Source organism: Arachis duranensis, chromosome 3 (assembly GCF_000817695.3).
Source record: "Arachis duranensis cultivar V14167 chromosome 3, aradu.V14167.gnm2.J7QH, whole genome shotgun sequence".
Taxonomy (NCBI): domain Eukaryota; kingdom Viridiplantae; phylum Streptophyta; class Magnoliopsida; order Fabales; family Fabaceae; genus Arachis; species Arachis duranensis.
Window position 1 is genome coordinate 125,741,319 of NC_029774.3, and position 15,046 is coordinate 125,756,364.

General features: G+C 32.8%; 1 protein-coding gene and 1 long non-coding RNA gene across 3 annotated transcripts in view; both read right to left on the bottom strand.

The window, feature by feature from the left end:
• Positions 1 to 180: 180 nt before the first annotated feature.
• On the bottom strand, positions 181 to 1,649 carry LOC107481176 (uncharacterized). Of its 2 annotated transcripts, XR_001590555.3 has the most exons (3): positions 1,161 to 1,621; positions 867 to 990; positions 181 to 595 (listed from the first exon to the last, which is right to left on the bottom strand). It is a non-coding gene; the product is annotated as an uncharacterized LOC107481176 (long non-coding RNA). The 2 variants fall into 2 exon arrangements; XR_008007331.1 differs by lacking the exon at positions 181 to 595 and having other exon boundaries at positions 746 to 990; positions 1,161 to 1,649.
• A 382-nt stretch (positions 1,650 to 2,031) lies between these two features.
• LOC110278780 (uncharacterized) overlaps positions 2,032 to 15,046 on the bottom strand; it is a 13,859-nt gene continuing 844 nt past the window's right edge. Inside the window, exons 3-7 of the mRNA XM_052258516.1 lie at positions 14,774 to 14,974; positions 14,005 to 14,169; positions 13,398 to 13,451; positions 13,131 to 13,277; positions 2,032 to 2,500 (exon numbers count right to left, since the gene is read on the bottom strand). Coding sequence (XP_052114476.1) covers positions 2,129 to 2,500; positions 13,131 to 13,277; positions 13,398 to 13,451; positions 14,005 to 14,169; positions 14,774 to 14,974 — 939 coding nt within the window. The 3' untranslated portion in view covers positions 2,032 to 2,128. The remainder of the gene's footprint in view (positions 2,501 to 13,130; positions 13,278 to 13,397; positions 13,452 to 14,004; positions 14,170 to 14,773; positions 14,975 to 15,046) is intronic.

Here is a 15,046-nt window from a genome sequence, read left to right on the forward strand (position 1 = left end):
TTTATAAAAATTTTATATACAAAGATATATAACTTATGTATATTTATTAAAATTTATATACATAAATCAATATAATTTATATTTATATTTTTTAAAATTTATATATATAAATTAATAAAATTTATTTATTAAAAATAATTTAATATTTGTGCGGATTAAAAATACTAAAAATTCCTAATCCAAGAGTTTCTCGTTATAAATATCACTCTCCAAATGTTTATTATTAGAACATATTCACCAATATTATGTAAGCTTATTACAAAGTGCTTCTCATTCTCGCTCTCATACTGGCCTTGTTAGAAATATTTGTATTATGTTACATGGAAACCCACCCATAACGGTTAGTTGTCTTTTGCTTTAGAACAAAATGGTATAAATCCCACAATTTGTTTTTTTTTTTTTCAAAGTCAAGAGTGAGATTTAAATTCAAGGTCTCTAAATGAAAAAGGAAAAATTATGTCATTTAAATTAGGAGTAGTTGCTTTTGTGAGACATAACAAAACTTTGTTTTTCATTGCTTTGAGCTTATCTTCTGTGGCACAAGCTTCTCTTTTCTTTTTTTTACCCCTCCCTCTTTAGCCTTCCATATATGTCCCTAACAAATCAATTTTGTGTGTTAGTGGAATTAGCTCTTGAGCTAACACAACTACATCCACTTATTTATCATTACTAAAAAAAAAAATTACTTTTTTTACAATCATCGCATGAATAATTATTTAAAGGAAAGAATATGATCAAATGATAGTAGACAATTGTCTAAATTAATACATCAAAAATTAAACTTTTTTAATAAAATCCATAAACAATTTAATCTACTTTAAATAAATTTAATAGAATCTACTTTTATTATAAATAATTAAATATACCAAAATATGAGGTGTATATGCAAGAATTACTCCTCGTCATGTTCCAAAATGGTGGGTGAAGCTTGTAGAATTTTATGTTGACTAAGATTGACCGGGAGGTTGACCAGAATTATTTCCTGCTCTCCTGAACCAAAAATCAGATAATTTATTTCTGTTAAATCCATGTTTTTGACACTAATAAAATTACAATAATATAAAATATCCATATGTTTATATCAAAATTCTAAAATATAACTCTAAAATATTTATAAAACAGATAAAAAATATTCTTAAGTGATGTGAGACTTGTAATACCTGTTATGAATTGGATCTGGTCCATTGAAAACCCTCCTATTGTTATTGCTCATCATGTTGTTATCTCTAGCTATCTTCTTCACTTGTAGTGTTTCTGAAGCCTTTCTTGTTCTTCCTCCATTGCTACCAACAAGCCCCACCAAGACCAACACTAATAATGCTCTAAACAATAACCTTGCAAACAAAAATGCTATTACTACCCATATATGCAATAACAATTCTCTTTTCTTTTCCTTCTTTTTTATGCATATGATATATAATATACCTTTGTATATTATTTTGTTATATCATAGCCTTATATATCATAGGATGAAAGAAGATACATATGTATAAAATCTAATCATCATTGCATGATGATTGTGGATTGTAAGAAGAAGACAAGTGAAGGGAATAAGAGAGAAGCTTTTCTTTTAGCTTAAAGGATAGAGTATGGAGGGTGTGTTGTGGTTGGTTTTCTTTATAGATGATAGGGTGTGAGAACAAGCTTCTTTTAATTTGCTTTGGATTTTGTGTATTTTCATGTATATAATACATGTACATGTATACTTTGTATGTCATACTCACAACACATTCAAATTACTCTTCTCATGGTTGACTAATCCTTTCTATTCAAACTTCAAAGCATTTTAAGTGAATCATTTGGTTGTGCATTAAGAGCTTATTATGCTTTGAAAAAATATTCAGCAAAGTATGTATGCCATCATCTTAAGATTATGAACATAATTTCTAACTAGTTCCTAACGATGAGTAAATTGAAGCAGTCTTGACTTTAATATATTATCCCTTAGCATTTCATCAATTAATCAAATTGTTAGTCAAAGAATGTATAATGCAATCGGCATATACCGGTAAATTCTGTAGTACCATTTTATTTATTGCAAGAATTAAAAATAAGAATGAGAACCAACATTATTATTGATCCAAGAATACATTAATTATACATATATGATATTTGTTTCACATTTAATTTATATGGCACAAGATCCACCAGGGCCCCCAAACTGAAGGGTGAATCTATTTTGGGGATCCAAAAAGCCAAAATATTTGAGGCCATAGCATTGAGGATTATCACCCCCAAGTTTTGGAACATCCTGAACCGGTTCCTCGGTTGAGCCATCAGACACAACATATGAAATCTTTCTGATGAAACAGGCATGTGTCAGGTCCCCATCTGGGAAGTGACCGGAGCCCATGGGTGGACTCTGACCCTTCATAACACCAGAAACTCTGCCACCCCAACCAACTCTATTGGCCGTTGACAAGTTTGAGAATAATGCTGCTGGAAAATATCCAATGTGTCTGTTTTGTGCTACTAGCCACCAGTTTTTTGTTTGGGAATCCTGCAATGTAATTTGGGAGAATAACATTATAATAGCACGGATGAAGTATTATTTTGATTCCAAATGTTAGGGTTGAATTTTAATTTGATTTTTGTTAAGTTTAGTTTGATTTTGGGTTTTATAAATAATGACAAATATTTCTTGAGTTAAAAGTTTAACATTGTTTAATATATGTTTTTATTGTTGCAGGCTCAAATGTCTAAGTTCATGCTGCTTCAGCCCAAACCAGCATAAGCTTCAGCAAACTAACATGCTAAATCTCCAACACGTAGTGCTCATTTGTTCCTTAGTGCTCCAAGAAAAATAAACAAGCCCAAAAGATCATCATAGCACCATTTAGTAAATACAAGGCTCTATATTTGTTAAAGGAAAAATGAGGACAGCTGGAACAAAAAGGGAACAACAACAAAGCAAGAACAAGTATTGTTCAAATAAAGTAAGAAGGACACAAAGACACCCCACTAATCCAAGAACATCAGCAGAGCACTATTTGGATCATGGTTGAGCAAAAACACAAACTAGCGAAGAGCAATAGCAGCAGGGGTTATAGAGAAAAATGAAAAAAAGAAATGCATGCTAAGGAAGAAAGCAAAGCAAAGGACCACAGAGGTGGTAGACGGACTCCTCAAGCAGCAGAGATAGTGAAGCATAGTGAAGAAGACTGCATGCCAGCTGAGACAAACTCTAATGGACAGCTGGTACAAGAAATGGAAGAGGCAAATTTTGAAGGCAAGCTGAAGATATAAAAGAGACCCCATTCCAACATTTGAAAACAAGAAAAAGAGAGCACAAACTCAGAGCATCATCTCAAACATTGAGTTGAAATCTTTTTCTTCTACTCAAGCTTAATTTCTAATTTTCATTGTTATGGTTGTCTTGTGACATTTTCTATTTTGAGAAAAAGGCTAATCATGTGAGTTGTAAAAGCCAAGAGAGAAAAGGTAGCAGCGATGCAAAAGAGCCACTGTATTCTTGTGTAATTGGAATATTGAATTAGGACTAGTTTCTCTTGCCAAGTTGGGTTAGCACTTGGTGAGTTTGAATCTGTTAGGATTCTCCTTCCAAGTTGGGACAGCACTTTGGGTGCCAAGCTTTGGTGAAGAAAGTTTAGGAATAGATACTAGTTGAATTAGGATGTAATTCAATAGTATTGATATTTATAATAAGTGGATTATAGTGAAAATTCCACCATGAATTGTGGTGGAGACTGGACGTAGGATTCATGGCACTTGGAATCCGAACCAAGATATATGCTGGCTTCTTTCTCTTCTTCCCTTCTCTGTTTATTTTCTGCACATGAGACAAAACGAAAAAATCTCCTGCAATTCCAGCTTCAGTGAAAACAGAGTCTGAAACTTTAAGTTTTAAGCTAACTTGACTCAACCCTCCCTTCTCAAGTTCAAGTAGAACCATCAGCTTAAACTTTAAGTTTTAAGCCAACTTGACTCAACTTGAACTTAATGCCAAGGCAATCAACCTGATGCACTGTGCAATCAGCTTTGAAGAATACAGAAAAGTGTTAAGATGCAAGACGGCTAAAGAAATATGGGACAAGCTCAGACTCACCCATGAAGGCACTAAACAAGTGAGGAAGACCAGAATTGATATGCTGATGAAGGAGTATGAAATGTTCAACATGAAGGAGGATGAGAGCATCGATCAAATGTTCGAAAGGTTCTCAATAATTATCAACAATCTGAATGTCATGGGAAGGAGCTATTCTGAAGAAACCTTAGTGAGGAAGATCCTGAGGAGTCTTACTAAGAAATGGGAAGTAAAAAGCACAGCCATATCTGAAAGGAATAATTTGATCAAAATCACCTATGATGAGTTAAGAGGCAAGCTGCTAGCCTACGAAACCACTCACATATCTCTAGACAAAGATGACAAAAAGAAAAGTATAGCACCGAAATCAAGAATGACAGCCAAAGAAGAAGAATCTGATGATAGTTTCTTAGATGAAGAAATGATGCTCTTTGCAAGAAAAATGAGAAGATTACTGATATTCAAAAGTAAAGGCAAAGGAAGTTCTTCATCCAAAGACTTCAAGAAAGATCAAGCCAAGTTCACATGCCACCACTGCAAGGAACCAGGTCACTTCAGGACAGATTGCCCTCAACTAAAGAAAGGCAAAAAATCCAAGAAAGACAAGAAGAAAGTGATGATGGCAACATGTGAGGACCTGGAGAACGACACCCGTTCAGAGAACTCAGATAAAGAGGCTCAACTATGCCTTATGGCTGATCACGATGATGAAGATAAGGTAGATCTCTCTAACCTATCTGTTGATAAATTGCACTACATTACCAAAGGCATTACTGTGAATTCTAAGAAACTCTTAGATAAGTATGCTAAATGCAAGAAAGATAATGAGGTTTTGAGGACAGAAAATGAACTTCTTTTGAAAAAGGTTAAGGCAACCGAAATTTGTAATGAAAATTTTTTAAAATAAGAAAATAGTGCCTTACAAGCTGAATTAGAGAAATTCAAACTCAAGCATAAGGTCACTGCTTCCACTGATTTGATTTCTGAAAACAAAAAGCTAAATGAACAAATTAAAAATCTGAACGAAGACCTAGCAAAATTTGTTCAAGGTTCTCAAAATCTGGATAAACTACTTGCTTGTCAAAGGTTTGGGTCTAAAAAATCTGGACTTGGATTCAAAGAAGAAAGTAAGGTTGTTTTCAAACAAAGTATTCAAAAATCTGAAACCTCCTCTTCCAAGTTTTTTCAAACCTAAAGGTTTCAATGAACCTAAAAAATCAGTGAGCAAGAATCATTGCTACAAATGCAATAAAAAAGGTCATGATCCTCCTCAATGTTTCATCTTTCTAAGGTCTTTTGGTAATGATAGTAAATTATATAAAGTTGTTCATGATTTCAGTGCTCTTGGGCAACCAAGAAGATTTCACATCAAATGATCTAAATGGATTTGGATACCTAAGGTTAGTTGAAGAACATGCAGGTTTGCTTTATATCCAAGAAGAAATTGGACATGTGGTATCTTGATAGTGGATGTTCAAGGCATATGACCGGAAATGATACTTTCTTCATTAAACTCAACAAGTATGATGGAGGATTTGTCATTTTCGGAGATAATGGTAAAGGTAAAATAATTGCCATTAGTAAGGTTGGCAAAGATTTTCTACTTGCATTGATAGTGTCTTTTTAGTTTATGGGTTAAAGCATAATCTGTTGAGTATAAGTCAATTATGTGACCTTGGATATGCTGTAACCTTTAGAAAATCTGATTGTAGAGTCATTAATGAGAAAAATGGGACTGTTTTATTTGTTGCCAAAAGAAGTGACAATGTTTATGGTCCCACACTAGATGATCTGAAGATTCAAAATGTAACATATTTCTCTTCAACGGAATCTGAAAAATGGATGTAGCATAAGAGATTAGGATATGCTAGCATGTTCCAAATCTCTAAGCTTGTTAAAAGAGGCTTAGTAAGAGGCCTTCCTAATATCAAATTTGACAAGGACATCACATGTGATGCTTGTCAAATGGGTAAACAAATAAAAATCTCTTTCAAACCCAAGAAAGACGTCTCAACTAAGAAACCATTAGAGTTGTTGCATCTTGATCTGTTTGGACCAATTAGGACTCAAAATCTTGGAAGAAAAAATTATGGCATGGTTATTGTAGATGACTACACTAGGTTTGGTTGGGTGTTCTTTCTAACTCATAAACATGAAGCATTTTCTATCTTTGAAAAATTTAGCAAGAAGATTCAAAATGAAAAGGGTTTAAAAATTGTTTCAATTAGAAGTGACCATGGCAAAGAGTTTGAAAATCAATACTTTGAATCTTTTTGTGATGAACTAGGCATATCACACAACTTCTCATGTCCTAGAACACCACAAAAAAATGGTGTTGTGGAAAGAAGAAATAGAAGTTTACAAGAAATGGCTAGAACTATATTGTGTGAATATGAAGTTCCCAAATTCTTATGGGCTGAAGCTATGAATACAGCTTGCTATGTTTTGAATCGAACCCTCATAGGAAGTTCTTGAAGAAAACTCCATATGAGCTTTGGAAAGGACATCCTCCCAATCTTAGTTATTTTCATGTGTTTGATTGCAAGTGCTTCATATTGAATATCAAAGAAAATTTAGGAAAATTTGATTCTAAAACACATGAAGGCGTCTTTCTTGGTTATTCCACTTATAGCAAAGCATATAAAGTATATAACAAGAACTTCAAAACTGTTAAGGAAACCATACATGTCATGTTCTGTGAATCTAACTCTATTCCTAGTATTTGCATTGATGATAGTCCAGGTTTTGAAGCTGAGTTGCCCAGAAATATTGAGTCAGTGCCTCAAAATTTAATTTCTCAAGATACTGCACCTGTTAGTAGCGAAAATATCAATTCTGCAGGAGACAATTTGGAATTATCTCCTGTTGCGACGGAAAATACTGATGCAGAGGCCATTGTTGATCAAGAGGAACCTGAATCCTCAACTCAAACCAGAAGGCCCAGAGAATGGAAGTTTTTGAAAAACTATCCTGAGGAATTTATAATAGGTGATCCTTCCAAAGGAATATCAACTAGATCATCTTTGAAAAGAGCTGAATCCAATAACTTAGCTCTTATATCAAAGATTGAACCTCAAAATATCAAAGAAGCACTTGCTGATCCATCTTGGGTGTTCGCCATGGAGAAAGAATTGCAGCAGTTTGAGAAAAATCAGGTCTGGACCTTAGTGCCTCACTCAATTGGAAAGAAATTCACTGGCACTAAATGGATTTTCAGAAACAAATTGGGTGAAGATGGAACCATTGTCCAAAACAAAGCTAGATTGGTTGCTCAAGGTTATGATCAAGAGGAAGGGTTTGATTTCGATAAATCATTTGCACTTGTAGCTCGAATGGAAGCCATCAGATTGCTCCTTGCATATGCAGCTCATTGTGGCTTCAAGTTATTCCAAATGGACGTAAAGTGTGCTTTCCTCAATGGTATAATAGATAGAGAGGTTTATGTGGCTCAACCACCTGGGTTTGAAGACAAAACTTTTCCTAACCATGTTTTCAAACTAACTAAAGCCTTATATGGTTTGAGACAAACTCCTAGAGCTTGGTATGAGAGGCTTAGCTCATTTTTATTGAAAAACAAATTTTAAAGAGGAGCCAGTGACACCACTTTATTTATTAAGAATTATAATGATAATTTTATTCTTATGCAAGTTTTATGTTGATGATATTATCTTTGGTTCGGCTAATGAGGCTTTGTGTGTAGATTTTGCTAAGCTTATGACCAATGAATTTGACATGAGCATGATGGGAGAGCTCAATTTCTTTCTAGGCTTGCAAATCAAGCAAACTGCAGAAGGCATATTCATTCATCAAGAAAAATATACAAAAGAACTTGTCAAGAAATTTGGGCTAAAATGTGCCAAGCTAATAGGAACCCCCATGCATCCAAATATCTAGCTTGACAAAGATGAACATACTAGAGATGTTGATGAGACACGCTATAAAGGGATGATTGGCTCTTTGATGTTTCTAACCTTTTCAAGGCATGATATTATCCAAAGTGTTAGAGTGTGTTCAAGGTTTCAATCAAAGCCTAAGGAATCTCATCTCTCAACTGTCAAGAGGATCATCCGATATCTGCTTGGTACCACTGATCATGGTTTATGGTTTCCAAAAACTGATTCTTTTCAATTAGTGGGTTTTTGTGATGCAGATTTTGTCAGGGATAGAATTGATAGAAGAAGCACAAGTGGCATGTATTGTTTCCTTGGAAAATCACTCATTGTTTGGTCAAGCAAGAAGCAAGCTACAGTGGCACTTTTCACTGCCAAAGCTGAGTATATTGCAGCTTCCTCTTGTTGTTCTCAATTATTATGGCTGAAAACTCAGTTAGCTGACTATAAGCTGAATGTATCTAATATTCCATTATTTTATGACAACATGAGTACTATAAATATTTTTAAAAATCCTGTTTTGTACTCAAGAACAAAACATATTGAAGTTAAATTCCATTCTATAAGAGAACATGTGCAAAATAAAAATTTAGATATTCATTTTGTTAAATCTGAAGGTCAGCTGGCAAATATTTTTTCACCAAACCATTGATAGAAGAGAAGTTCTGCAAATTACGGATTAAACTGGGCATTCTTGCTTTATCTATGTTCTCTTGATGTTTCTGATGATGAGAATTTTGTGTTTTGTCTCATAAATCGAGCTGAGACTTTTTTGGGTAGATGATGAGTGAGCTTCATTAAACCATTGGGAAGCTTATTGGATTCATAACAGGTCACCATGATTGATGGACCTAAAGTACTGAAGCTGTTTTACGAACTATGGGCCTCCCTTATTGAAACCATTGGGCCCATTCCATTCTTACTGTCTCACATTTTTTTTAATTGCATTTCATTGTTTTTATTTTATTTTGGGCCTCATTTTAATTGCATTTTTAAATTAATTTTTCTTTTGTTTTTTTTAACGTACGAAAGTTACAGCTGTAACTTTCAAAGGTTTTTAAAATTTTTTTAAAGCTTTTATTTTTATCTATTTCCAAGATGCAACCTTTGCACTCCTCTAAACCTATATTAACTTTTCACTACATGCATCCTTTTATACTCTACTCTCTCAACTTCTTCATCTTTTGCAAATAACCGGTGCTCTATATTTATGGCACGAAAGAAAAGAGCTATCCGCAGAGTCTTTCACAGTGGCACCCATACCAACCGTTCTGATCATTCACACTCTTCTCCATCACAATCTCCCACTCACTCTTCTCCTCCATCTCCTTTCACACTGCTCTTGACATGGCTCGCACTAAAACCATTGCTCGCCGCCCTGGCATGGCTCCTCGCCCAACTCCCACTCCTCCAAACGTCTCTCAGCCAAGCTCATCCAAATCCAGTTCTTCCCGAGGTAAGAGACGTCTTCATGGAGAAGACGAAGAGATTCCCTCCTCTTAGACTCGCCATACCGGTGGTACAGTCATTGACTTTCCTCTTTGTTCCGTTTTTGAACCTAAACTGTCCAATCCTATTGCTTACAAATCCTTTTATGCCGAGTTTTCTTAATAGTTCTTTCATCGTCATCGTTTTCAATATCTTATGAACTACCTATTTTTCTGCAAAGACATATATAAGCGCACTCTCTATCCCTTTAAACTTGTCAATCTAGACAAATTCTGTGGAAAAAGTCTAAACTTTACACTGCTGTTTGCATGTCAAGGATGGATTCCCATTTTGTCAATTAAAGAGAAAGTTTATCCTGATTTGGTGAAGCAGTTCTATAGTAACCTGTCCTACAAAGAAGGGAGAATTGCCTCATTTTTCAAAGCTAAGGTGATCATCCTTGACAAGTATCACCTAAGCAAAGCCCTAGATTATTAGGACAAGGGGGTTAATGTCTATATGTCGGGTAAGTGGGATGACACTCTGAATGTGTCTTATTTTGAAGCTCTGAGTACTGTGTGTGTCAATATTCTTCTCCTAGAAGGTACCACTCCTACTCACAAATATCTTGGTCCAATCCGTGCCCAATTACATAGGATTGTAAACCACATCATTTTGCCTCAGCACGGCTCTTTTCAACGCGTCTCCTTTTGTGACACACTGGTTCTATTTGCTCTTCTTTCTAAAATTGTAATTTCTTTTGCTTACTTGCTTGTGAGGCATATGTATGCTTGTGTTAGTAAAAAAATGCTTTACCTTATGCTTCTTACAAAAAATTTTTAATATTATAATATTAATATTGGGGTTGAGATTTCAAAAGACTGTAACTCATACATAAAAGGGAGTGGTGCAGTAAAGAAAATAGCACCAAGACATCGCCTAACTTATGACAGCACTGATGTTCTATCTGTTGATAAGGATCTTCTGATTCCCCTAAAACCTCCACCACAGTCAAGGTCATGACACGCATCCTAAAAAATGTGTTTGAAAAATTCATCAATTTGACAGACCTTCTTCTCACTCATGGAGCCGAGCGCAAGAGGAATCAAGTCATGGAAGAAAATGCGCTCAAAAAAACCAAAGGAAGGATTAGGATTCTGAGGGATTTTGTGAAGGACGTAGAGGCTGGACTCACCACTACTGACAATGAGAGGAATGATGATGGAACCTCTAATGAATCCAACTCTGATGTCTATGTATTTTTATCACATCTGTGACTATGACTCATTTTCTTTTTGAACTTTTTCTGTTTTATTTGGATGGCTGTAACCCATAACTACATTACTGCTTGGTAACTTTTTGGATAGCCACTAACAAATTTTGTGCAGATTTTTTCTTTCCTCCCTTAATGACAAAAAGGAGAAAAAAGAAAAGGAATGTTAGCATTGGCTTAGGGGTTAACAATGATAGTTAAGGACAATGATGCTTGATGCTTATTACTATGATTAACTTTAATTTGTCCTATGATGTGTGCCATGGTTAGTGTTAATTGCTTTGTGTTTAAAGTCACTATTACTGTAATATATTGCTTGAAAGAATTGGTCTTGGCTGTTTTTTTTTTTTTGAAAATGTAAGCCAGGATTAAAGGGGAGAGAATTGCTAACATTGAGGGGGATTACTATACACTTCGGATGATCTTCATAGGGAAGTGCTCTCAACTCATTAAAATATTTGTTAAATTTTAATTATCCTTTTTTATCATGTCTGTCATCCTTTTATCATATTTGTCATCAAGAGGGAATTGTTAAGCTTAGTTTGATTTTGGGTTTTATAAATAATGACAAATATTTCTTAGGTTGAAAGCCCAATATTGTTTAATGTGTGTTTTTTATTATTGCAGGTCCAAGTGTCCAAGTTCATGCTGCTTCAGCCCAAACCAGCATAAACTTCAGCAAACTAATATGCTAAAGCTCCAACACTTAGTGCTCATTTGTTCCTTAGTGCTCCAAGAAAAATAAACAAGCCCAAAAGATCATCATAGCACCGTTCAGTGAATACAAGGTTATATATTTGCTAAAGAAAAAATGAGGACAGCTGGAACAAAAAGGGAACAACAACAAAACAAGGACAAGTGTTGCTCAAATAAAGCAAGGACACCCCACTAATCCAAGACATCAGCAGAGCACTATTTAGATCATGGTTGAGCAAAAACACAAACTAGCAAAGAACAGTAGCAGCAGGGGTTATGGAAAAAAATAAAAAAAGAAGTGCATGCCAAGGAAGAAAGCAAAGCAAAGCAAAGGATCACAGAGGTGGTGGACGGGCTCCTCAAGCAACAGAGATAGTGGAGCATGGTGAAGAAGACTGCATGCCAGCTGAGACAACTCCAACGGATAGCTGATACAAGACATGGAAGAGGCAAAATTTGAAGGCAAGCTGAAGATATAAAAGAGACCTCATTCCAACATTTGAAAACAAGAAAAAGAGAGCACAAACTCAGAGCATCATCTCAAACATTGAGTTGAAATCTTTTTCTTCTACTCAAGCTTAATTTCTGATTTTCATTGTTATAGCTGTCTTATGTCATTTTTTGTTTTGAGAAAAAAGCTAATCATGTGAGTTGTAAAAGTCAAGAGTGATGCAAAAGAGTCACTGTATTCTTGTGTAATTGGAAGATTGAACTAGGACTAGTTCCCCTTGTCAAGTTGGGTTAGCACTTGGTGAGTTTGAATCTATTAGGATTCCCCTTCCAAGTTGGGACAGCACTTTGGTGCCAAACTTTGGTGAAGAAAGTTTAGGAATAGATACTAGTTAAATTAGGATGTAATTCAATAGTATTGGTGTTTGTAATCAATGGATTATAGTGAAAATTCCACCATGAATTGTGGTGGAGATTGGACGTAGGATTCATGGCACTTGGAATCCGAACCAGGATATATGCTGGCATCTTTCTCTTCTTCCCTTCTCTGTTTATTTTCTACACATGAGACAAAAAGAAAAAATCTCCTGCAATTTCAGCTTCAGTGAAAACAGAGTCTGAAACTTTAAGTTTTAAACCAACTTGATTCAACTCCTCCTTCTAAAGTTCACGTAGAACCATCAGTTTTTAATGTTTTAAAGTCATATTTTAATTCAAAATTTTTTAAACCTCTTATTTCAATTTTAAAAAAAGTTTTAAGTGGATTTAATGTTGTCTCACCGTTAACTTTGACACAAATAATTTGCATATTGAAAAATTAATAGCATTCGATTTCAAAAAGAAGTAAAATCGATCCACCAACTATCACTAATGTATAAGTTTTTTTATTTCAAATTGTTGAAGATTGATTATTAGGATTTGGTGTTTTGAATAAAAAAGGAAATTGAGAAGTATTATACTATTACGAGAAGATTTTTGTTATGTTTTTCAAACATATAGAAGAAAATATAATTTAACCAATAATGTTATTAATGTTCAAATCATTCATTTCATCAATTATTAATATCAAATTTAATAGTAGGATAATATTAAATCTGTTTAAAATTTGTTGGAACAAAAATAAAATATTTAAAATCTTAAAGATAAAATTAGAATTTAACCTAAATGTTAGAGACTAAAATAATATTTTATCCTAATAACAACTATACATAAATACAATAAGATTTTAGCTAATATGAGTAATTACATGTTAATGTTATTATTAATAAATATTTTAATATTTTATTTTAATAAATAAATATATTAAAAACTTAGTTAAATAATAATAAATATTGTGATTTGTAGTTACCTGTGAAATTGACAAAGAAATTTCGAATTGTGGGCCTTCATAAGTAGAGAGATTAATGATAGGGAGGCCAATAGTGAAATGAGGATCAATCTGTATAAAACCTGGACACATCATATTGTAACATCCTGTTGTCCTGAATGAATCCGACTGTAATAATCATTTTCCAACAACTTATTAATTAATTAATCAATCTCCGAACTAATTCAAAATTAAATTAAAATGCAAATAAAATAATAAATAATGATTGTACAAGATTTCTTTACTTACCGTCCATAGAACGAAAACGTGTGTTAATTTGTTGTGATAAATTTGCGGGGACACCTGTATACAAGATTAGTTTTAGCTTTAGAATATTTTGATTAAAAGAATACTTATTTATAAAACAAGAAACTTGCATAAATAGTTAAATACCCTTTATTCATAGGATAGGAGTGATGTGTGTGCAATTGTGCATCGGATAATTTTAATTTTAATTATGTTAATATATTAATAATAACAATAATTAATTCTGATTCACTATATGAAATTAATGTTAAAATATGGATGTTTATTGAATTTTTGTACTAATTAAGAAAAATTATCATCAATACTAAATTCGATTAATTTTAAGGATTAAATAATATTAATCAATTAATAACATGCCATTCATACATTGACATTGACTTTTACTAATTTTGAATTAATTAATTAACTCTGATTGTTAATAAGAAATAGTTGAAATAAAAATTTAATTCTCTCCATTTTATATTTGTTCGAAACCAATAAATAATTTTTTTAAAAAGTCCAAAAAGGACATAAATAATGGATATCAGTCGTTTACATATTTGTTTGAGAGGTTTTCTCAGATTAACTAATTAAATAAATTCAAAATTACCTGCCACCCAAAAAGGATTGTGTTAATTCCATTAGATTCACCGTTCTGAACCGCAATTTGAGCAATACTCATTTGATACTTCCTTACTTTTGGTTGATAAACATTGATGTGGCCATTAACTCCCATATACCCATCCTCTCTATTGTCCATTATCATTGCTACAAGCTACAAATTAAAAACATGTAATAATTATTCATTATTCTTAAATTATTTGTTTCTTTATTTTTTTTGATAAATTTAATATATTTAGACAAACATATATAAATATATTCAGATACATTCATTTTTCAATGACTCCTAAAAATACAGAAACATTACATGTAGAATGCATTATTCATCCATAAAACTAAACGCAAATTAAAATAATGTGTCATTAATTTATTCTATTAATTCTTATAATTTTATTGAATTTTTAATTAAATTTTTATATTTTTTTTAATTGTGTCTTAAAAATTTTTTTAATTGTGTCTTTATATCATATCGAATTTTATAACTAAATTTTTACGGTAATAAAAATATTAGAACTAACGGAATATTCTGTATATTAAACATATTCGTTTTGCTTAGCGGAATATTTTATTAATTTCAACGTTTTTATCATGATAGAAACTTAATTACAAAATCTGATATAATACAACGACTCAATAACGAAAAAAAAAAGTATAAATACCTACTTAAAAATTCAATAAAACTATATATATAATGACTGACAGAATAATTAAAGCATTAATTAATTACCGTGTCCAAAAAGAAAAAGAAAATTACTTACATGATTTCCTGGGAAGCTTTGAGCCAAGTGATGATGAGCAAAAGAAGTGGTTTTGATTTCATTAATAAGGTCATCTTTAGATGTTCTACGGATAGGAACATACCCTTTTGGACAAGAGAATTTCTCTAACACAAAATCTAGTGTTTTATTTGTTACATAATAAAAAGCATGCTTCCTTCTCTCTAGAAAAGTTGGCTTTCTCTGCGTCAACAAATAATCTATATAGTGAATTAACATATAAATAAATAAAAAATTAAAATTTATTTACCCCAT